Here is a 25,000-nt window from a genome sequence, read left to right as displayed (position 1 = left end):
TGATTCAAAGGTAACTGCAGAATACCTTGCCATTTTTAAGCTGCACCCCTATACGCGGATACACAGTCCAAAAAACCACCCTTCCCCACTTATTGAAGTGGATACGGGGATACGCGGATACGCAGTCCAGAAGACCACCCGTTCACTTTGAAAACAACAGTGAATTAAATGAATAAAGTCCCACTGAGTATATAAATAGCATTTCTTCAGTACTGGGATGAGTGGCCTAGCGCCATTTGCAACAGACTGGTCACATGACTGATAGTTGATGAGCTTGAAGCTTTATAAATTCCAGAAATGTAGAGGTCATGTTTGACCTACTCAGAATACAAATTTTGAGAGGGAAACCACCTTTAAGGTAAAGATTTCATGATCAGTAAAATACTTGAAAATTCCATACTATCGTTTATGAACGAAGAGCTTTTGTTCTCCAGTTTAATTTTCCATAATGAAGCGTCAAAAACGGAGCTCAGATTCTTAATGTTACCAAGGGTGAAATAAGTGAGAGCAAATGTGGAAGTTTTGCAGACTTTGAATCTCGATTCAAAGCTTTAAAAGCAGTTTGAAAGGTGAAAAAAAAAAAAAAAAAAAAACCAGGATTGGCATGAGATCAGCAGACTCCTGTAAGACTATGTAAAAGAGGTCCTGTGACAAACTGTTGCAAAAGGCCCATTCTATACTTCGTTGTCTGTCAGTGGTAAATGTGACGAGAGAAAAAATAAACAATATAGGAGAAGACTAAGAGAGATTAAGCAAGACGTTTAAGCTTCTTTAGTCTGTTAACTAGATATATTGAGTGAGACAAGTCGAAGAGTGAATTTGCATGCTTTTGTGACACACAACTGTCTACTGTTTGCCGAAAATGTCCTGCTTAAACTCTCTATAGATGCGAATTTGTTTTTTTTTAAAGCTGTTTATGATGGGAAACAAGAAAGTTCCTTACTGTGTACTTCCCGCAATGACGCGGTTTTACAACAGATGGACCTTAGAAAACAAAACAGTTAATAGACCATTTTACAGTGGTATAATCGGTAACCTGGCTATTACATGGCAGTGAAGTTGGAGTGAAGCTTGCTATGATACAGACCTCACTTTTATACACATGATTACAAGGCTTAGGGGAATCAATGCATAGATTTGTATGAGTTAATTTATTCCCTGGAGCCTCACAGTGATGCCTTTTGTTTCAATAAGACTGAATTTTCATATATCGAAAGTGGGTTACTGCGTTGCCGCAATGCTAACTAATCTGAGATTTACATAAGAAATGCAGAAACTCCAGCCTCAATTTCATATGGTGACCAGGATCTGAAGCGCATAACTTTTCTTAAATGAGTAAAAAATCAAAAGAGGAATTATTGAACAACTGAGTGTGAGCAATAAAATTGTATTAAAGGTAATGATGACAGCAGTGGTACTTTTTCATACTTTTTATAGTTCAACAATAATTTTGACAAAAGATGTTTGTTGGTACACTTTTTGAACACTTTCAGTTTGCTAGATTTGTTTGTTTGTTAATGAATCGTGAAGGAACACTAAATATAGGCTGCCCTGGCGTGCACGTAGTTTCTTAGGCGTCATAGCAACATTTATAAAAGCGCACAAAGAGAGGGGAAATGTGACCCTGCAAGTGATAAAGGCCAATGCAAATCGGGAGAAATTCTTTTTTCATTCTTTCTGACGCGAAAAATTGGATCAGTTAAGTTTCACGAGTAATTTAAGAAGTTATTCGAGAAGATATGAATACCAAAAAAGCATTAAGTAATATCAAAACGAGGATTGTAATTCTTGAAGATATGACTACCAAAAAAGCATTAATATCGAAACGAGGAAAGTAAAGGCGCAATATATTACTACATCCCTTAAGACCCCTTACCTTATCAGTTTTAGAGGAAAAGAAAGGTGTGAAGTAATGACCAGATTAGAAATAATTTTGAAAGGGGTAGTTTCCAAAGAAACTGTGGTTGCAGCGTCGGTGGGGAAGTACTATACAAAAATTTGGTTTTATCAACGGAGTTGATAATATAAATTGGCCACCGAACGCTCGAAACCTCAGCTTTTAGAATCTCTGTACGGTGGTCAATTTTCATTATCAACTCCGTTGATAAAACAAAATTTTAGAAATAATTTTGTCTTACATTTCACCCTCCTTTGTTGCATATCTTTTAAAAAACAAAAAGACAAAAGACTAACGATACAAAGGAGAAAAAACAGAGATAGTAAAAACGTTTAAACGCAGCCGATTTCGGGCCCGATCTTTCATCCGCTGTGATGTTTGGTTTCGGAGTCCGTTTGTTTGCAAGGGAAGGGGGGGAAGCCTTCGTCCAATAAGGGGCTCGAGTGAGAATATCGGGCGCCGAGTGTTTCTCTTTATAAATCCACCGGATCCTTCGGGGTACTACTTGAAACGGGGTCCACTTAACCCTTGTTAATATTACGGAGTCCGTTAGTTATTGTAGGATCCGGGTTCTGTCTTGGGACTCTGTTTCTTTTGATCGGCCTCGGGTACTCAGGAACCCAATATGATCCCTTTCCCGGTACTTATCAGGGGCCTGTTTCTCGAAAGTCCCGGTAATTACCGGGGGCCTGTTTCTCGAAAGTCCCGGTAATTACCGGGCCCGTTAACTTACCGGGACCGTTACCGGGGAACTTTATCGGGACCGAAAGAGTGTTTCTCGAGGCACCCGTAAACTTTCCCGGTACTTATCGGGGCCGATAAAATAACCGGGAGTTACCAGGCTCTTGCATGCACTTCACGCTCGTCATGAAAAGAAGGAAAATGACTTGGCACTAGATCCGTAGAGCTTGTAGCATCCAGTTTCCCAACCGAGCGCTGTGATGTAAACAAAGGTGGCGTTCGAAACGATGACCTTCCATCGTTCCTTTTACACCTTATAGCAGTGAAGGCGACTTTTTAAACCTCATAGCCGGAGAAATTTTGCAAAGGGTGTTTAGATGGCAGGATTTTTTTTTTTTATCCACGCTTTTTGTAAGCAACACTTTTAGTTTACTGGGAAGCAACGCTCTTTTGGGGTATAAATAGAAGCTCAGAAAATGTTACAACGAGGTTAAGCGAAATTCTCGATCTCGAAGGCTTCGATTCAATACAAGTAGTAGATTGCAGCGTACAGCGAACCAGAGGATGGAGGTATGTCTTTGAGTCATCGTTTAGCATTATCAGATGTTTTGAATTCTCTTCAAGAATATCTGTTTTCAATTTTATCTCGACAGGTACGTCGGGTGGAATTCCGTCTCACCTCAGGTTCACTGCATTTATTTCGATTTTCATTGGCATATATATGCGAACACTCTCAAGATACACTATTTGAAAAAAAATCACGTTTATTTGATGAAACCAAAATAATATTTTTAATTATATAGTTATTTATCATAAGGGTATAGTAGATTTTAAAAGACATTGCTAAAAGGGATCAATTAGTACGTAATCACTTATTAGTTTATGGGATAATTCTATCCTTGATTTATTGTGACTCCTTCAAGTCAAAGATACTTGGTGAACCCCTAGCTGGAAGTAAGATAATTATATTGTTAAATTTGTGGCACCTTCATTAAGGGGGTGGCACTTAACTACAGAAGGACAATGGTTGCTAAGGAACCTGTTTAGTCAAAGAGCCCTACAAAAAGGTTGCATGGATGGTTCTTTGAAGTAACTCTTTCAATGGAAATCTGACATCACTTCAATAAAGGTGTATGCGCAACTAGTCCCAGTCCTCGGTCTCGAAAAGAACAAAAAGACGAGGCGGTTTTAATTCATTGGATGGGAACCGTCCCATCAATATTTGTAAACTGTAGCTTGGAATTTCTATTTGGGCAAAAAATGGAACTGACATTTTGAAAAGTGCAACAGAGGAGGGCCATAAATCCATGCTACACTGATTTTGTGTTAGATTGTTCTTGTACTGTTGCATTAAAAATTTGTGAAAAACATAGTTAACTCGCTGAGTTTTTAGGCATTTTCTTTTTTGGCCATGTGATTTACCAAATATGGTTGTCAGTCGAATCAGTAGAAGAAATGTTAAAATAAATAGAACACACTTGGCAAAAAATGGTAACTGCAGAGTTAAAGAGACTCAAGAAATGATTATCTGAAGGGGTCCATAGCAACAGTTTGGTAGTTAAGAGCCACCCCCCTTAAACCTGATTGTTTTCATGCGGCAATAATGACTTTAATGCTGAATTAAATGTGTCGTCAGTATTTCAAACTGCGATAGCATCTTACAAGCTAAAAATGAGGAAATTGGAACTAGAAAGTGACATTTTGAAGGAGAAGCGGGTACCAATAATACTCAGTCATCCTGAAATCACATTTGATGAACAGGGTTTTGTTAAGCCATGATGAGTCCAGGTGATCTGGTGGTAAATTTGCGGTCTTAAGAAAAGATTGATTTTGTTGTACTCATTTTCATGTCTTTGAGACAGATGTCTTGATGATCATAAACAAGACTGGCTAGATTCTAGTTCTTCAAAGGGCACTACTGCAAGAATACAATAGTGGCCGGGTATTCTAGAATCACTTTGTGTTACATTATAACACTCGACCAATGGAAATGAAGCAATTGAGTGATTAATTTTATTAGTAGTTTTATTTTTATGAATGCTCCATGTCTTGGGCAATTTTGTTGTCAGTGTTTGGCCTTTGTTTGTTTTTTTGTTGTTACTTTTAACACAGATGCAAAACTATTTTGCTTGTATGTATCAGGGGGGTTTCATTTATTAGCTCATAGGAAGGGGGGGGGGGGGTGGTTGGCAAAATTACTTGGAAAGTCCTTCAAACATTTCCCATGGTAAATGTGTCTACAGGAAAGGGAGAGACCTCTCCCTTTACAATGTTTTATTTTTTTGATTTTTGGAGGTACGCATGTGAGTATGAGCGTACATCGCTACGCCCCTGTTCAGCTTGCATACCATCACAAAAAGTAAAATATATGGCATCCGTCACTTTTAAAACTTCATAGGAAGGGCAGTGCATTTCCATGTCCAGACCACTGAGAGTTAATCATTAAAGGTATTTCCCAATACAGGCATTTCCCTGTTCCCAGGAACAGTTCCCATAATTGGGAAACGTTTTCCAATGGCCAGGAAAATGGGTGTAATATTATAAATCTTTTCTAATATGTACATTCAGCTTTGAAGTCAGCGAAATGAAGTGGAAAAGCCAACATTTCAATCAACCCCCCTCAAAAGGCTGCTCAATATATGACAACCCCCCTTAATACTTCTCCAAAATAACATTATTCCCCCCCCCCCCTAATAAATGAAAGCCCCCTTACTGTTTCCCTTTTTTGCAGTGTCATTTAAAATGAACTCATCTGATGACTGTTGAGTGGCTTTTGGACAAAGTGACCCAATAAAATTAATGTTACTGTTAGAGTGCACCTCACTCCAAGTGTTTTTCACTGCAAAGTTGAATCTTTCCATCTATGCCAAATAAATTTTTCCATGTTCTCCTTGAAAATTGGTTTCATTGCACAGTAAATTTAAAACTCTCTCCATGTTTTGTCACTTTCAAGGCCTAGCTAGCAAGAAGCAATAATCAAGTCTTTAACTGAGGTGATCCCTACCAAACTGCTCTGCATTGCAAAAAAGTTCAAAACAGTTTGTTCCGTTATAGTTGAAATTAACTCATGCCTCTCATTAGCTTTGCAAGTATCTCTCTGGTGTTGAGATTTATCTTAAACAAAAGAAAATATTTTGAGTTAAGTGGGGCTTAAGTTATGTAGAAGCTATTGAGTAATGGAGGCCAGGCAGAAATTTGCTGCTTTGCACTGCCCACCAGAGTAATCAAGGAGGGAAATCTTGTCTTCCACAGGCCAAAGGCCCTCTCAGTGGTGTTCTTCATTTTTGTATGGGCCTTCTGGTACCTGTTGGGTTTGATTGTATACCCAGTCTCCCAGGAGCCACCCATTCCCGCCTCCTCCACCCTCCATACATGCTTGCAAGTAGCTGGCATTAAAAATAGTTGAATCATGTACAGAGCCATGCCATATGCAAACAAAATTTGTATATGACAGGTGAGCATTGCACACTGTCATCACATTAATAGCATGAAAACCCTTGTGACAAACAGAGAGATGTTCATCACTGTCTGGGTGCCAGATAGGAATGAGAGAGCCATCAATTGCTCCAATCACTCTGGGAAAGCCAGCTATAGGGTAAAACACGGTCACATTTGCCTGAAAGATTTATAAACATGAATCTATTGTCACACTTGAACACCACCAAAACAAAACAGAGATAAAGCGGACCGCCGTGGGAACAACGTACGCAAAGAAGTTCGTTGTTTGCTGAGCAAGATTTTGTCGAGTTTGAGTCCATATAACAATTCCTTTTTTTCTCGAACACAAGCATGTTTTATTCTTACACAAGGAGACAATTTCCTCTTTGCTGTTTCAGACAAACAAGCAGCATTTAGCTGGGTATGTTTTGTTTTTTGCTCAATATCACGTAATGGTCGATCGCTTCTCCTTTCCAAATTTTCCCTGCCAGTAGTTTGCATCCCATTCATTTATTGTATGTTTTTTTTTAACAACATGTCATTTGTTTTTTGCTGGAAATGCTGCAGCTAGTTGTTCCCTATTAAGACTCTGGGTGCTGCGAATTTAGATATGAAAAAAAGTAGACTCACGCCAAAACAAACCGCAGTCCGTGTTTCAGTCAAGGCTTGCTTTATTGCCGATTCCATCGAAGTTTAATATATTAACATCTGTAGTTTTACGGCACCGAAAGTAGGTGGGTACGTCTTGACTATTAGCCTGTATTTGTTTACCTGAGTCTCCGCGAATTGCTTTTTTCTAGATCGATCTTCTTTACAATACACCATTCAATTAGCCAATTTAATCTTCCTGTTGACAACCTATGCCTCTCAACTACTTCTGTATCGGTCATATGATTCAGTACAGGCCTCCCTTGGTATGTTCTTGGCCGACAAACTGCGTAACAAAAGTCCGTCTTCGGCAGCCATTTTGTTTTGATGCAGCAAAATGATGTTACCCGTAAACTTTAACGGGAGGTCCAAAGCTCCCGTAAGTTACCGGGCAAGTTATCGGGAAAAATAACGGGATCGAAATTAACGGGAGATTCGAGGGATCATATTGGGTTCCTGAGTACCCGAGGCCGATCAAAACAAACAGAGTCCGAATACAGAACCCGGATCCTACAATAACTAACGGACTCCGTAATATTAGCAAGGGTTAAGTGGACCCCGTTTCAAGTAGTACCCCGAAGGTGGATTTAAACAGAGAAACACTCGGCGCCCGATATTCTCACTCGAGCTCCTTATTAGACGAAAGCTTCCCCCCCTTCCCTTGTAAACAAACGGACTCCGAAACCAAACATCACAGCGGATGAAAGATCGGGCCCGAAATCGGCTGCGTTTAAACGTTTTCACTATCTCTGTTTTTTCTCCGTTTTATCGTTAGTCTTTTGTATTTTTGTTCTCAATTTTTTCCGAGGCGTAAGAGACATTTCGCTGAAAAGAAATTCAGCAAAAGAGGGTGAAACGCAAGAAATAAAATTCTTTCTTTAACTGGTCGTTATTACCTTACACCTTTTCTTTTCTCTCACACCACAGGCAGCCCAAGCTCAGTTTTTATGGGAAAATTAACATTTAGGTAGTCCATGGACTGGGGGGGTCGGTGTTTTGTCCAACACCCATTTCCACTCATAAAGAGAAGAAAGGCTGGTGACTCGCGGCGATCTCGTCCCACAAATTGCTCTCGCATCACAAATTAACGAAACTCCATAAAAGAGATCATGGGTTCAAATCCCATTGCACTCCGAACATTTCTGCCTTTTCATTTGTTACTGTGATTATCCAAGTCTCTTCAGAAACTATTATTAAATGATACTAATTTCCGCTTAACATTTTTTTCCAGAAAACAATATTTATTTTTTGAAAAATATAGCCAAATGTTCTTTCAATGGTAGAGACTAAAATGTAGTTTGAACTAGATCGTAAATGAAAACCACGGACTAGAAGCAAACAAAGAGCTGTCAATGGCAGGAGTTGGAAAAGGGAACAGGTTTCAGGATTTGAAGCAAGGAACAAAACCACAGTGCACGTGAAAAGATCTTGACTCCTGTCCCTTACCCTCCCAAATATATAAAAGTAAATGTAAAGACCCACACATGTACTTCTATTGCAAGCCACTCCATTAAAGAAAGGAGTCAGGGTTCTTGTTGGACATTTTCGTACACATACACACTTAAAGAGTCAAGGTCGGCCAGCTCTGGGATAGCCTATCCTCAATTTTCGTTTACTTTTCCGCTATTTTTTGCAAAACTAGGTTACAAAATGAGTTTAAAATTCGCATAGAAACCTATGCGACCTAGACCCGATGTTTCAGACGTTTCGATACTCCAGCCAATCCTTTTTCATTCATCAAAATAAATAAGGGGGGAATCAGTGAAACACTCAAGTGTTCCTAGAAATAAAATGTAGCCTTTATGGGGCAGACAACCTGTAAAAAATGCGATCAAGCGCGCGTGTACTGAAAACTCTCGCGGGATCAGTCCCTCGCTCTCGCGTGTATTTCTTGCAACCTGGATTAGGCGGTCACACTGTATTAAGCGGTTAGTTAGCCATTCCCCGAGTGTCATACCGAGTGTGACCGCTTAATACAGATTTGACTGTATAAGGCGTTTGATTTTTTGCTCTTAGCTTCCTCTTTCATTTAAGTTGTAACGAATTAGTTTCCCAAGTGAAAACTCAGCAAATAAAATTGTTCATTTTGAATTTGTTCTTTTTACTGCTATGTTAATTGCACAGTTTCGTGGCAACAATAGGATAAGAATTAATTTAAGATTCTTAACTTTCTTCTAATATTTCATAATTTGTATTATTTAAATTACTAGTAATTGTCAGCTCCGCACAAAACAGGTCGATAAAAAACGAATTACGTGTTATTACTTCTAACGTCCCCCAGCTCAATTTGTAACTAATAGCAATTTAATCAGCCCTGGTTAATCGTTCACGGGCGCAATACACCTTATTCCAAAATGGCCACCATTTTAGCACTTTTTTTTTTTCGCTTGCAAATTAGCCCTTGTTGCCTCGTTCAATTCTTTTGAATTTTCAGCTTAAGAACGAGATAACAAGGGCTAATTTGCAAAAATTATATTGCCCAAGATCATCTTGAAGATGCGACTAGATTGGACCTGGGGCAGAATAATTCATCCATACGTTGTAAAGAAAAAGGTAATAAAAACGAAAAATACAAGAAGGCTTAGCGTTACGGTACACTGGAAAGTGCAGTTGTAAGGTCGCAAAAAAGTTACGCATGATGACATCCGGGCCACCTCCTCTCCATTGCCGCCACATTCTTTCGTCGAGATAGACCTGAAGGTCTTCCTTACGCAGGCCTTTCCTCCCCTTTTGTCCAAGTTTAAGATTACTCCAGCTTGATTCTATTTCTTGAGTGTGGACACCAGTGCGTGGATCCACGAAATGACGAGCATGAACGACCACCCGATGTGCAGCGACATTTGGTAGCGTATTTAATCTCCTATATGCTGCCCAGTCGTCAGTGTGAACCTCTGTCCCCGAGAAAATGCATCTCTGAATTAAGGGAAGAAGAGTGCCCGCGTCCCTTCTTTCAACAACTTGAAAATACCCTCTTGATGGTGTGTACTCTGTTGTCACGATTCCGAACACCCACGAGTCCTGCCTAGCTCTCCTCCCTCTATTGTACTGAAAAGGAAGCGAAAAAGAAATTTTTTGTTTGTTATCAGTACGCAGATACAAGTAGCACATCCTGTAAATGCTTCTCTCTCTCTCTCTCTCTCTCTCTCTCTCTCCCTCTCTCTCTCTCTCTCTCTCTCTCTCTCTCTCTCTCTCTCTCTCTCTCTCTATATATATATATATATATATGTATATCCATACCTTTGGCTTGTGGTTGAATTTACTTTCATCGCACTTTACCACAGCACCAGGGCCACCAAACGGTATGAATGGCCTATTCTGCACGTCTACGGAACAAACATCTTGCAGCCGGCGACATATCGCTGACACCACACTCTGGTTCAAGTTCAGAGCTTGTGCAATTCGTTTTTGGGGATCATCTTGCGTGAAGTAAAATATGACCTTCATTAATGATGACAGAGACACCTTCGGGAATTCCTGAAAGAAGCTATTGGCTCTCAGGCTTCTTCTTTTTCTGCAACCACTACATCTCCTTTCAGAAAACACAAAAAGAAGTTACAGCGTTTTTCCAATAGAATTCCGTACAAAACGAGATACGCATTAATGTGTCCTTTGAGAACAAGAACCTTTAAAATCAACGTCTTCCTCTTTGGTGTTTGTTAATTTTCAAAGAGCCCGAATTAGTAAGCATTACATGGTTTCTTCATGGTTTTGATTCAAAGGTAACTGCAGAATACCTTGCCATTTTTAAGCTGCACCCCTGAAGAGGCTGGACCCGCGGATACACAGTCACTTATTGAAGTGGATACGGGGATACGCGGATACGCGGATACGCAGTCCAGAACACCACCCGTTCCCTAGTAATCTTCTAAGTATATTCTGATCTAGTGTAGTTAACAGAACCGTCAAATAAAAGCTAAGATTTTAAAAGAGTGCTTAGGTCTAATGACTGAAACAAGCGCTTAGGTTTAATCAGTAAACGAGTGCTATATTCTTCACACGATCTCGTAAGAGTTAAAAAACTCTGAGTTAACCGAACCGTAAAATGAAAGGTAAAATTTTAAAAGAGTGCTTATGCCTAATCACTGAAACAAGCACTTAGGCTTAATGTCTAAACGAGTACTATGTTCTTCTCACGATCTCCTAAAAAGCGTAGTCAACCAAACCATAAAGCGCAAGCTAACATTTTCAAGAGTGCTTAGAACTAGTAATCAGTGAAACAAGCACTTAAGATTGACATTGGATGCAGATAAAAGTGCATCTTGCTACACACGGTAGAAAAAAGGAACATCACTCTTCTTACTTAGGAGAATTTATTTAGCGATATGTAAACCGTGGAAAAGATTTGTTTTCACGACTTTTTGCGAGATGTTGCACGGGTTTACAAATTAGAGCGGTTTTCAATTGAGTGTCGAAAGTAATTAGATAATTACTTTCAGTGATTGGTGCAAAGTTCTCGCGCCATTTTTTCAACCAATCAAACGTGAAACCAAAACCAATCGTGGCTCGCACATGCACATTTTCCCGCACTTTGTGTCGGCTACGTGTAATTACTTCGAGTTTTGATTGGTTTGCCGGATTGTCTCAGTCCTTTTTTTATTGGTCAAAGTAAAAACTTTGGTTTTGGTTTTACGACACTCATTGGAAACTCGCTCTAGGGCGAGCCATTATATAATCAAAGAAATGGGGCAGAAACCGTTGAGTTTTTTGCACAAAATAACATTCTACGATCTCATCAGCACGAACAAGGTACATTGAGTTGTGTTAAGCGATGGACATTCTTGTGAATATTTATATATTGATTATAAAGACAGACTTTCAACCATTAATAAAGTACTTTCCTATTGATAGCGTATGCTTTGGTTGATTTCCTTGATCACGCGCTATACAATTTTCTATTGCTTACCTTCACGATATAAATCGTCTAATGCAAGTCAGTGTACTAGATAAAAAAAGAACGAGGTATACCACATGTCCAGCACGCTTGTCTGGGTGAATCGCTTAAGGAATATTAAACATCTGTAGTATCCTTTTCTTGGAATTTAGTAGGATTTTGCATAACACTACGATCGGGATGTTTAAACACGTTCTTCGTCTAGGTTAAATGCTTTGAAGGTTTATTACGACCGGTAATAAACCTTGTAGCTTGCTATTGTCGGTAACCTAGTTGAATTGTGCATAATATTACGACCAGTCATATGTTAGATAACGTTGGCAGTTTTCATGTATCACATCCACGTATCCAAGTATCCGCGGATCCACTAAGCTCAGTGTTTCCACTGCGTATTCGCGTATCCACCCAATTTAGGTTATAGCTTCGAGGTGACAGGGTATTCTGCAGTTAAGCCGACACGGAGTCACGAATTTCCTTATTATTACTGTTGGAAAGATATTTTCAATGGAACGGACGCTGAAAGGAAACTACCTACTTATGGGCGAAAACATAAACAGTTGGTACTGTCCCAGTTTCTTCATAATTCGCGAAAAATTAAAGCATGTCTCGTTAAACGTGCAAACCTCACTAGCGGCATGACTTCATAAGGACTTCACAGGATAAATTGTTGGCAAGAGCTTTTTCATTTAGGTTCGGTTTTCCTTATTCTTTCACAAAATTTTTCCTTTGTGGGACGGCGGCGGGTAACCGGGTAACCGATCGTTCCGACCCAGCGTCGATCCGCCCCACGTATTATTGTGTTTAGCACTCATTTTAATGATTAAGTCTATGCAGCTACTTTAATGAATAGGTCCAAACACTCATTTTTCTGATTAAAAATTAGGATTAGGGTTTGTTAGCTATCACATAAGGGTTGTCAGAATGCTGTGGGGCGGATCGACTCTGTGGCGGAACAAACTGTATTCTCTCATAAATATGGATGCTTATACGATTTTCTTGAAAGGAAAGAGCTTCTTCGGCCATTAAAAAGGTATTAGTTAGGCGAAAGAGCTTTACAACTCAATACTATTCCATTACAATATTTCAAACATGCATTGTAGAAAAATAATCTTAGCAAATCGCTTTTCTCACCAAAGAAATCCATCCACGTGGTCTTGGCTTCTTGTTGTTAATTCCATGCCTTGGTTGCACTGGGCACAATTCAGAGGATCAGCAATTAAATAGCGTCTTTGAAGCCACTGGATCAAGGCCACTCGAGGACCTCTTTCAAGATCGATGAGTTCGTTTAAATTCATATTTCTTTCCCTTCGCTGTTTTTTATGTCCTACCCTTGTTAGCGTTGGATTTGATATCACTTTTTAGCATTCCCAAGAGACACAGCCAAACCGAAAATTTCTCAAAACTGCATATATTACGAATATGTAGTTAAAGGTGCAACGAACACGCATGATTGCGTTTCAGTCACCCATAACACACCTTTGTTTTCTTTTTCCTAATTTAAATGAGACGATTCAACTTTTGATAATAATTACAATTAGAGCGCCAAATCAGAAAATTGGGCAGCTCCCTTCATTAATTTTAAACGTTAAAACAAAACGCGGGCCTAAATAAAAAAGTTTTCAACTGACTTTCAAAATTAATTTGTTTGTAATATTTTGCCCGAAAGAAAGAAAATCGAAACTAGGGAGGTTTCGAGAAATTAAGAAAATCATTGGAACAGGATATTTATTCCGGGAACGATTTTCGAGAATTTTAGCACAACCTTATCAGTTTGCCCAAAAGGCCCGTTATTTTCGCAAACATACCAACAACCGTGCGACGTCAACCCACTATTACAACTGTTTCATTTCACAGTACAATGTGGGACCAGTTTTGTTTCCTGTTGATCAGTGCGTGGAACTATACTACACTGAAACCGAGTTAAGCTCCGGCCGTGTTAGGCTTCACGTGTGCGCATTTACCCTTTCACCTTCACCCACTGCCCCTCCTTAAACAGTATCATTTTATGACGTCAGAGTAATGTCGAGATTTAAAATGTGCAAAGATGGTACATGAAATATGTATCTTTAAAGTCTCATAAAAATAGAGCAGTCTCGCAGATAGCCGGCGCGTTTTTGTTACTGTACCCCACGCAGTTTTCGTTGCTTTGTCAGTCTCAACGTGGCTTGGCAAACTACCCCGTAAATGTTTACGAAATTGTCAGACTACTTAGCCCGCAAGGATCAATAGCCCATGAGGCGGACCCGTGGTCCTTAAAGCGAGGGGTCTATCAGTTTTAGCAGTCATACAACTAGTCGGACAGAAAAAGCAATAATAAAGTTGGCAAATGCAAGTCAAGGAAATAATTATTTAGAAAAAAAAAACGAAAGAAAGCGTCACGCTTTTCGGTACTCGAGGACTATTACCACAAACATGGATTGCTATTACTCATAATCCTCTAGTAGCATAGCCAATTAAAAAGCAGGATTTGCACTAGTTGGGTGATACTATTAAGGCATAGTAAAGGGTGATCCATGATAAATTGCCGTAAACTGTTAAGTTCCTGATATCCTACCTGCTTAGGTTTTCCTCCTTTCATTTACATAAAGTCCGTAAATTCCCTCAACGACGTAATACCATTAAATTCCGAAAATAAGCACCAATATATTTTTCGCCTTATATTTTTTAAAGGCCCTTTTGGAGATGCTTAGCTTAGGCGGGGCTTATACAGGAGAGGGGGGGGGGGAAGTTTCCGTTACAAATTTAGATAAGAGGGAAATTTGCGTCTCAAAGTTGTTTGGGCTAGCTTACAGTTGAAGGTAAACTCATATATGTCAGGAATTTGCACAGCATCCAATTACTGGGGTGCAATCTATCCGGCTGTACCAGATCAGTCTGGAATAGGTGGATCAGATCGAACTGGACTGGCTTGACCGGATCAGACTGGACTTGGCTGTACCAGATCAGTCTGGAATAGCTGGATCGGATCGAACTGGACTGGCTAAACTGGATCGGACTGGACTTGGCTTGACCGGATCGAACTGGACTTGGCTGGACCAGATCGTACTGGACTTGGCTGTACCGGATCGGACTGGACTTGGCTGTACCAGATCAGTCTGGAATAGCTAGACCGGAACGGACTGGAAAGGCTGGACCGGATCGAACTGTACTGGCTGGACCAGGTCGGACTGGACTTGACAAGACTGGATCGGTCTGAAATGGCTGGACCAGCTCAAACTGAACTTGGCTAGACTGGATCAGTCTGAAATGGCTAAACCAGATCGAACTGGACTGGCTGGATCGGATCGGACTGGACTTAGCTTTACCAGATCAGTCTGGAATAGCTGGACCGGATCGAACTGGAATAGCTGGATCGGATCGAACTGGACTGGCTTAACCGGGTCGGACTGGACTTGCCTGTACCAGATCAGTCTGGAATAGCTGGACCGGATCGAACTGGAATAGCTGGATCGGATCGAACTGGACTGGCTTAACCGGGTCGGACTGGACTTGGCTGTACCAGATCAGTCTGGAATAGCAGGACCGGATCGAACTGAAATAGCTGGATCGGATCGAACTGGACTGGCTTAACCGGGTCGGACTGGACTTGGCTGTACCAGATCAGTCTGGAATAGCAGGACCGGATCGAACTGAAATAGCTGGATCGGATCGAACTGGACTGGCTTAACCGGGTCGGACTGGACTTGGCTGTACCAGATCAGTCTGGAATAGCTGGACCGGATCAAACTGAAATAGCTGGATAGGATAGAACTGGTCTGGCTGAACCAGATCAAACTGGACTTGCCTGGACCGGATCAATCTGGATTTGGCTGGACCAGATTGGTCAGAAATGGCTGGACTGGTTGGCTTGGTCAATATTCCCAAAAGAGATTTTTTTCCTGGAATAGGTGCACTTCATGTAAAACAGCATATGGAAAGTGGGAGTTTGACAAGAAGTGACAAACACCATTGGTGTTTTTTGCTTGTCATACTTCCACTCTGCTCCTTTTTTTTTTTTGCAGGTGACATTTGGTCCAGGAGGAATGACAGATTGTGCATCATTAGAAAACACAATAGAAGACCAAGTAGATGAAGGTAAAGACCTATATACTCAATTCAGTTTGTACAAGGTAGTCCAGCTATCTTAATCCAACACTCACTTCCTCCTTGTTTGTCCTCTTCCCTTAAAACAGGAATTTGTAAGAAAAAAAAAAACAAACGGAAGAAGAAAAAAAACAAGAAAGGCAAGAAAGCTGAACCTCAAGAGAAACGTCTGAAATTGGAGAATAACGAATGAGCCGATGGAATATGCTACGCCGTACGTGACAAAATATCAAGTCCGCTAAAAAATAAAACAACTTGCACAATTAACATTCAAGTTGACAACAATTAGCATCAGTTTGTTTGTTGACCAAATCAAATTCCTCGCAATTTATTTTCACTTCTCTTGTTGTGCAATTCATGTATTGAAGGCCCGCACATCGAATGTCAGGCTCGATAATTTCAATTCAAGATGCTTGTTTTATAAATCAAGAAGGGAGAGAATAGCTTTTGATCAATTCTATTTTCGAGGGGAACTGCACCATTAATCGCGGGCAACCCGTTTATCGTCCCAATAGGGAGTTTAAGAAATGACGACTGCTACGGCAGCGACAACACCAAAAAAAAAGTATTATCACCTGTTTTAATATATGAGGCGGCCCAGTCCGGCTAGGCCCCCTTTGCCAAGATCTCGGCTCCTGCCTGTTTTTATTAGTAAAATTTCGGTTCGTTTATATCAGAAGGCGGGCTGGCCCACTTGCCGAGATCCCGGTCTGAACTACGGAGATCTCGGCAAGCCAGGCTGAAAAATTCTCATATAAACGGTCCAGCCCGGTTTGCTGGGATGAAAAATTCTCATGACGTGTGGGTTGCCTTGAAAACGTAGTCGGATTTGCATAATCACAGGATGATTTTTGCATCTTTTGCTTTAAAATGCCATTCCGTACTTGCTAGCGCTAAAATAAACCTTTCGTTTCGAACCTCAAAGCAAGAAAATTCACCAGGTACCCCATGCGTGACTTTGACGGTTACAAGACACTAAACAAATTCCTAAAATTCATCCCGGTAAACCTGTCTGAAATCGTCCATATAAACACTTCATCCCTTTTACCGGGCCAGCCCGTCTAACAGGGCTGGCTCGCCTCTTATAAATTAAACAGGCCCTAAAAGAGGAAGAAATTATCATGCTGCACGTGCGGCACGCATTTTTGTTAGGCATTTCTCTCTCGTACTCATCAAAACACAAAATGACCAATTTTCGGGTTTGGACGACAAAATGGACAACAAACAGTGAATCTTTTGTTCTTTCTCTTTTTTTCAAATCCGTTCGTACGATTTTGGTTATCGAATACTTTGCCTATTTTATACAACATAAACAAGATGGAAACGCCTTAAAACACTTAGCACTTAGGATAGCTCAAGCTAATAGTTTGAAGTAACGTTTTCGTCGCCGTAGCCTTCTTGGTTTCTTGATATTTTGTCACATTCGGCGTAGCATAATGGAAATAATCACTTTGAAAACAACAGTGAATTAAATGAATAAAGTCCCACTGAGTATATAAATAGCATTTTTTCAGTACTGGGATGAGTGGCCTAGCGCCATTTGCAACAGACTGGTCACATGACTGATCGTTGGTGAGATTGAAGCTTTATAAATTCCAGAAATGTAGAGGTCATGTTTGACCTACTCAGAATACAAATTTTGAGAGAGAAACCACCTTTAAGGTAAAGATTTCATGATCAGTAAAATACTTGAAAATTCCATACTATCGTTTATGAACGAAAAGCTTTTGTTCTCCAGTTTAATTTTCCATAATGAAGCGTCAAAAACGGAGCTCAGATTCTTAATGTTACCAAGGGTGCAATAAGTGAGAGCAAATGTGGAAATTTTCAGACTTGAAATCTCGATTCAAAGCTTTAAAAGCAGTTTGAAAGGTGAAAAAAAAAACAGGATTGGCATGTGATCAGCAGACTCCTGTAAGACTATGTAAAAGAGGTCATGTGACAAACTGTTGCAAAAGGCCCATTCTATACTTCGTTGTCTGTCAGTGGTAAATGTGACGAGAGAAAAAATAAACAATATAGGAGAAGACTAAGAGAGATTAAGCAAGACGTTTAAGCTTCTTTAGTCTGTTAACTAGATATATTGAGTGAGACAAATCGAAGAGTGAATTTGCATGCTTTTGTGACACACAACTGTCTACTGTTTGCCGAAAATGTCCTGCTTAAACTCTCTATATATGCGAATTTGTTTTTTTTAAAAGCTGTTTATGATGGGAAACAAGAAAGTTCCTTACTGTGTACTTCCTGCAATGACGCGGTTTTACAACAGATGGACCTTAGAAAACAAAACAGTTAATAGACCATTTTACAGTGGTATAATCGGTAACCTGGCTATTACATGGCAGTGAAGTTGGAGTGAAGCTTATGATACAGACCTCACTTTTATACACATGATTACAAGGCTTAGGGGAATCAATGCATGGATTTGAATGAGTTAATTTATTCCCTGGAGCCTCACAGTGATGCCTTTTGTTTCAATGAGACTGAATTTTCATATATCGAAAGTGGGTTACTGCGTTGCCGCAATGCTAACTAATCTGAGATTTACATAAGAAATGCAGAAACTCCAGCCTCAATTTCATATGGTGGCCAGGATCTGAAGCGCATAACTTTTCTTAAATGAGTCAAAAAATGAAAAGAGGAATTATTGAACAACTGAGTGTGAGCAATAAAATTGTATTAAAGGTAATGATGACAGCAGTGGTACTTTTTCATACTTTTTATGGTTCAACAATAATTTTGTCAAAAGATGTTTGTTGGTACACTTTTTGAACACTTTCAGTTTGCTAGATTTGTTTGTTTGTTAATGAATCGTGAAGGAACACTAAATATAGGCTGCCCTGGCGTGCAAGTAGTTTCTTAGGCGTCATAGCAGCATTTATAACAGCGCACAAAGAGAGGGGAAATGTGACCCTGCAAGTGATAAAGGCCAACGCAAATCGGGAGAAATTCTTTTTTCAGTCTTTCTAACGCGAAAAATTGAATCAGTTAAGTTTCACGAGTAAGTTAAGAAATTATTCGAGAAGATGTGAATACCAAAAAAGCATTAAGTAATATCAAAACGAGGATTGTAATTCTTGAAGATATGACTACCAAAAAACCATTAATATCGAAACGAGGAAAGTAAAGGCGCAATATATTACTACATCCCTTAAGACCCCTTACCTTATCAGTTTTAGAGGAAAAGAAAGGTGTGAAGTAATGACCAGATTAGAAATAAATTTGAAGGGGGTAGTTTCCAAAGAAACTGTGGTTGCAGCGTCGGTGGGGAAGTACTATACAAAAATTTGGTTTTATCAACGGAGTTGATAATATAAATTGGCCACCGAACGCTCGAAACCTCAGCTTTTAGAATCTCTGTACGGTGGTCAATTTTCATTATCAACTCCGTTGATAAAACCAAATTTTAGAAATAATTTTGTCTTTCATTTCACCCTCCTTTGTTGCATATCTTTTAAAAAACAAAAAGACAAAAGACTAACGATACAAAGGAGAAAAAACAGAGATAGTGAAAACGTTTAAACGCAGCCGATTTCGGGCCCGATCTTTCATCCGCTGTGATGTTTGGTTTCGGAGTCCGTTTGTTTGCAAGGGAAGGGGGGGAAGCCTTCGTCCAATAAGGGGCTCGAGTGAGAATATCGGGCGCCGAGTGTTTCTCTTTATAAATCCACCTTCGGGGTACTACTTGAAACGGGGTCCACTTAACCCTTGCTAACATTACGGAGTCCGTTAGTTATTGTAGGATCCGGGTTCTGTATTGGGACTCTGTTTGTTTTGATCGGCCTCGGGTGCTCAGGAACCCAATATGATCCGATTCGAGAAACACCCGAAAACTTATCGGGTAATTACCGGGTGACTTACCGGGCACGGTAAGTTACCGGGTCTTTCGAGAAACAGGCCCCTGGACACTTGATGAATACCACGACTAAAGCAAAATTGTATTTCGCCCACGATGATCTTGCAGTTTGTCGGATTAGCGTCAACAGTTGCCAAATATGTGCGTGCGCAGCCTACATGGACTCTGTATCGCTTTCAGACAGAAGATTGAACCAAAATTGGTTTTGTTTGTCATAAATATTCCTCCTTCCTTAAATATATTAAAGCAGCGAGTTGTTGTGTTCTTTAATTTATTACCTTTTTCATCGCACTCGCCGTCGTTGTGTAGAGGAATATGTTCTTGAAGTGTGCGTTGATAAATCGTGCAACGACAAAAGCAACGTCAACTTAAACGTCACTAAGAAATTAAACTTTGCTAAACGAAATTCTTAAACACTTCTCCTACAGTTATAGCGAAGTATCTTATAACTGCAAGGAGGGATTACGTTTTTGCAAACGTTGGCCGTGTAGCACTTATATTTGAACAGACGTAACTGATTAGAATGTAATGTGAAGCGCTAAGTATCAACCCCATATGAACCATGTGAGCGTTAGCCCTACTGATGGAAATGGGCCCACACAGGGATAGAGAAAAACTCTGACCAGGGTGGAAATTGAACATGGTTCATATGGGGTAGATACTTAGCACTTCACATTACACTCTAATCAGTTATATCTTATAACTTGATTGAAACGAACGTTCTAAAGGTCATGAAAGAGAAGACCATTCACTCTTATATCCTTCCTGCACATGGTCGCCAAAACCTTAAACGTGGTTGTTATAGCTCCCAACTAAATACGTTTTCGATTGAAGGAGAACGTGTCACGTGAAATGAGTCATAACTCATAAACTCCTCAGGTTTTGCATCTTGAAACCGAGGCTAATCTTTGTGCCGACCCGCATCAAGAAAAAAAAAAATCTTTTGCGTTGGCAGCCTAAGTCTCTAAACAAGAACTGAGGAAGAAATTTTTGCCTCTGGTGCCTTTTACAATTGTCAAGTTACTATCAATTTTAATTGCAAGAAAAAGCATCCTTCTACTGGACCTTGATAACAGACAATCTTACAGCATATTCTCAAAAACTATAAAGAAAACTAACATTCTGCAGTGGGCCGGCCTTCGTCATTCTATACCACCCCATTTAAAAGGCACCAATAAGTCTCCGTCTATAACAGCGCTCACGTTTGTGACGGAATACAACGTCTTTGCCACGTTTTTATCACTGTTCACATTCCAGACATTTCTGGACTGATTTTGAGTCTTACTGGCATTTTTTATCCAATCAACGGGTATACCTCTCTTTGGAAAATGTTTTATATGGAATAATATCGCAACAATGCCTTTACTTAATTTACTCAATTATTTTGTTATCATTGGGAAATTGTTTTTATAGGACTGTACAAGAAGCCAATTTAATCCAGATATTACTGGGTTTAAAGTGCACCTAACCCCAAAATATTTTTTTCGCTAAAATGAATCTTTGCAACTGCTCGAAACGCATTGCGGCCATTTTTTCATTTTTCTAACAAATCCTGGCATTTTATAGACTTCAAAAGTTGCGAAAATCCAAGCATCTTTTGTTCACGATCGAGTCAGAAGGGGAGTGGGTCTATTCCTGATTTGACCCCACAAACTGATTGACATTGCATTAACTCTTTGTAAATATGCATGCAAAGTAGATTGTGACCTCAAATCAGGAATAGACCCACTCCCCTTCTGACTCGGTCGTGAACAAAAGATGCTTGGATTTTCGCAACTTTCGAAGGCTATATAAAATGCCAGGATTTGTTAGAAAAATGAAAAAATGGACGCAATGCGTTTCGAACAGTTGCAAAGATTCATTTTAGCAAAAAAAATATTTTGGGGTTAGGTGCACTTTAAGAACAAAATTGTTCTCAAGTGCGAAACAGAACGAAAAATTAAAAACACGAAAGACTATTTTAAAAAGAAATGGGTGCTCATACCCACTCGATAAGCCTATTCGTCTGTTGTTCTAGTGTTTGTTGTTGTTGTTGTTGTGTCTGTTTGTCTCTCTCTTTTTAGCTATTTATAATGTAAGGCGTTTTATCCTAACATAAAAATCCACCTTCAATCTTTAATTTTTTAATAATTAATTTGTTGTAGTTCATTGTTGTAAAACATTGTTAATTAATTAGTCTATTAAAAAAAAAAGAAAAAGAAAAAAAAAAAAAAGAAAAAAAAAAGAGAAAAAAAGAAAAAGCGGTTAAAGTGGTACTATGATCAAAAAATCATTCCTTTTTTTCTTCAGATTTTGAAAGCGTGTTTGCTTAACACCTAACTGGCAAAATTTTGGGCTTTGAGTTTTATCCAAAGGCTGTTTATTTTGAGTGTAAGTTTTGGATTTCACGGTCCGCCATTACTCACGTTCAAAACTGGCCGATTAGACCTCAGAGGGTTGGATCTAGAGAAAATGACGTCATTTACTCACTAGCTTAAAATTTCAGCGTGTAAACGCAATTTATTACATATATAAAACACGGGTTTAAAAGTCTGAAAGCCCGAAACTCCCGTGCTGCATATTAATTCGGCCGCGTACACACGCATTGCTTTCTTAAACTAGTGAGTCTTTGACGTCATTTTCTCCTCGACCCAGCTCTCTCAAGATTTTAAAGTTAGTAATGGCGGACCAATAAATAAGAAAATTCCAGTTAAAATAAACAGGTATCTTTTTAAAATCAGAACTTAAAACTTGGGTCAGTTAGTGTTTAGTTAACATAGTTTTGAAATCCAAAGAAAATAAAGAATGGTTTTTTTGATCGTAGTACCACTTTAAAAAAGGATTTTCACCAAAAGTTTTAACATTTGCGATACTTAGATTATTTTTTCATTTGCAGCTGGAGTTTGTAACATCTTGCATTGAAGTCGTAACGTTGCACCTGTATAGAACTTGTGCTATGAGCGAGTTGGGAGGTACAACAAACGCATAACAACTGGCCCAACGGGAAACAGTGAGTTTTGTTTCCCTTCAATCCTAAATGTACTCCTTGGAGAACATTAAGGTTCTTGGGAAAACAAGACTGGCGGCCAGTCGTTAAGTGCTATTTCTTTTATGTCGCTGTTCATCATGTCCTCGTCCCTAGAGTCCTCGTTTTTTCTGGTAAAAATATGCAGCTCGATAATTTGTTTCTCATTTGGCCACTATGTCATCGTTTTGTTCGCGTTGTCGTTGCCCAGTTGCTACAACTCCCAAGTATTGCAAGTGGGAGCCGGAAACTGCATGCTTCATTCATTTTCTTGTATCGGTTTGCAGCCATTCTCAGTAAACGAGTGCTAGCTAGGGTTCGAAAAGTCGGAAAAATCACTCTTACTGAAAAAATTCATAATACACTCCGAATTGTAGAGCATTTTCTGTAGTAGGTTTGTCTGGAATGAGGCCTACTCTGGGACTTTAAGCCGCCTTAAGTTACCTTAATTCCATGAACACAACACACCTTGAATTTAGACTAAAACAGTTAAGAATGAGTTAACGAGGTAGTGACAGATCAGTCAAGGGAGGCATCGTAATGTAATTGTCTCTTGGTTAATTTCCAAAAAAAGAAGGGGTACGGGGTTGCCTCCCGATACCCATTTGAAGGGTGCTAATGAGCCTGGCGAACTCCTGCCGTAACACATAGGAGAGGCCAGAACACACAAGAGGACATGCAGCAGAAATACGTGTTTGCACGAATCAAGTAAGTCCTGATTAAATATCTGTGACGAGCCTTTCTTTTAAACTTTGCCTTGCAACATGTAGCTCTAATGAAGATACCACAAGCAAGATTCTAGTCTCCACACGTTTTATTTTCGGCAAGATATTAGATGCCATTTGCTTGTTACAAAAACAAGTCTTAAACATGAAAGCCCACAAAAATATTACAAGTCTTAAGCTATTAATTCCTCACCTTTGTCACTTGATTTCATATCCGCAGTTCAATACATGATCCATTTTATATATCATTTCATCGTCGATTTATTTCTCACGGGTAACATTAGAACCCACAAATGACCAGCTCCCAGCGTCAGTGGCTACAAGGCTCAGTTGGTTAGAGCGTTGCACCGGTATCGCGAGTCCCGAATTTTTCAGGCTTCTCTACGCAAGCACGAAATTGCGTTCATAATTGCGAGGATCATAGCTTCACTTCATTTGCTCTTTGTACAGGGTTCATGGGTAACTTGATAGATGAATTCACAAGCAAAGCTCAAAGAAATTCTTTTATATTTATGTGCCAGGCAACTAAACCAGGCATCCGCATAAATTCACGTGTAGGGCAAGTGTCACATATACGTGCAAGGTGTACATTTTTGTGTGGGCTTTGCTCACGCTAAGCTGTCGGTAAGGCCATTTTGCGGATATGGCGGCCATTTTAAAATCCATTGTTTCAAATTGCTATGATGGATTTTTAGGGATGGACAATTTTATTCTTGAGGGGTGGGGCAATTACCAAAAAAAAAGACATTCCTGCACGGCAAAAAAAGAGAAAAACATTCATGCACAGTGGGCCAAGGAAAAAAAATCGGACAAGCCTTTCTACTCAAAGGATCCTGTTTGACCAAATGAAAAACTAATCTGTAATTTTTGTCATTTAATTTCGACAGACCAAAATGCTGTGTAATTATTTGTATAATAATTCATCTCTTTGTGTTTCATATCATAAATATCATAAATACATCATTTCCATCCATCATCTTTTGTATTCTAACATAAATTTGAGCCATTTCACTGAATCTGGTATAAATATAAAATTTATGTCATAAAAATACCATTTTCCATCTCTCGTATTAAAATATAACTTTCAGCTTTTTTCAACATGTCTGATATCTATCAATTATAAAATAAACAACTATAAATAGCGTTCATAGTCTTGAATATATACAACTGTAAAAGATAAATGGTAGAGTGGTTGTACTTAAACCCATTAAATACTATGAAAACAAACACAACCCTCAATAGTGAAGGGACTGAGAGTGCCCACTATACTCTTGGATCACTTTGCCACAAGGGGGATTGCGTAAGATATTTACTAGTTACCTCCACAGATCAAGCTTGAAGGACACAGGTAAGGAGTACTAGGGTTCACCACTCTATGTGTATGTCTGTGATACTGTAAATACACTTTTAAAATGTGCTAAGAGCAAATCAAATGTGCGAAAGTGCATAAGTGCAAAGATTAAGTCATACCGCTCCTAGTGAAACATTATGAGGTTGTGATTTCGCAGACCTATTTTACATTTTCAATAATAGAAAATGATGTACTAAATCTGTGAAATGTAATTGAAATTAGACAATAAACTTTGATCTCAATACAAATCTTATTCTTGTTTATGTAGAGAATAATGTATTAAACAGTTTGTCATATTTATTCCAGACATGTCCTAAACGTTGCTAGAGGCAGGGCTGGACCGAATCTCCCGATCTCAAGATTACGATCTGAAATCTCCCGATTAATCGCCGAAGTTTGTCATTTCTGGTGAGAATCGACTTCGCA

The 25,000-nt window shown here is 39.4% G+C and overlaps 3 protein-coding genes across 3 annotated transcripts in view; 1 reads left to right on the top strand and 2 right to left on the bottom strand.

Annotated features, from left to right (window-relative positions):
* The window catches only part of LOC138039136 (uncharacterized), a 1,697-nt gene extending 1,664 nt beyond the window's left edge, over positions 1-33 (bottom strand). Inside the window, exon 1 of the mRNA XM_068885321.1 lies at positions 26-33. Coding sequence (XP_068741422.1) covers positions 26-33 — 8 coding nt within the window. The remainder of the gene's footprint in view (positions 1-25) is intronic.
* LOC138037167 (uncharacterized) overlaps positions 1-16,780 on the top strand; it is a 31,861-nt gene extending 15,081 nt beyond the window's left edge. Inside the window, exons 2-3 of the mRNA XM_068883154.1 lie at positions 15,557-15,629; positions 15,728-16,780. Of these exons, the coding sequence (XP_068739255.1) occupies positions 15,557-15,629; positions 15,728-15,831 (177 nt within the window). The 3' untranslated portion in view covers positions 15,832-16,780. The remainder of the gene's footprint in view (positions 1-15,556; positions 15,630-15,727) is intronic.
* LOC138039121 (uncharacterized) lies at positions 9,167-12,850 on the bottom strand. Its single transcript, XM_068885303.1, has 3 exons — positions 12,687-12,850; positions 9,902-10,193; positions 9,167-9,709 (listed from the first exon to the last, which is right to left on the bottom strand). Exons 1-3 carry the CDS (start codon positions 12,848-12,850, stop codon positions 9,167-9,169), a joined length of 999 nt encoding a protein of 332 aa, XP_068741404.1.
* Positions 16,781-25,000: the final 8,220 nt, after the last annotated feature.

This window comes from Montipora capricornis, chromosome 2 (assembly GCF_036669925.1).
Source record: "Montipora capricornis isolate CH-2021 chromosome 2, ASM3666992v2, whole genome shotgun sequence".
Classification (NCBI taxonomy): domain Eukaryota; kingdom Metazoa; phylum Cnidaria; class Anthozoa; order Scleractinia; family Acroporidae; genus Montipora; species Montipora capricornis.
This window is presented reverse-complemented; position numbering and strand designations above follow the sequence as displayed.

Bases quoted from the DNA above. Each gene is read 5' to 3' on its own strand.
- LOC138039121 (XM_068885303.1), bottom strand. From the start codon at position 12,850: ATGAATTTAAACGAACTCATCGATCTTGAAAGAGGTCCTCGAGTGGCC. The intron at 10,194-12,686 runs GTGAGAAAAGCG...GTTTTCTGAAAG, and splicing joins CACGTGGATGGATTTCTTTG to GAGATGTAGTGGTTGCAGAA. The intron at 9,710-9,901 runs GTATGGATATAC...CTTCCTTTTCAG, and splicing joins AATTCAACCACAAGCCAAAG to TACAATAGAGGGAGGAGAGC.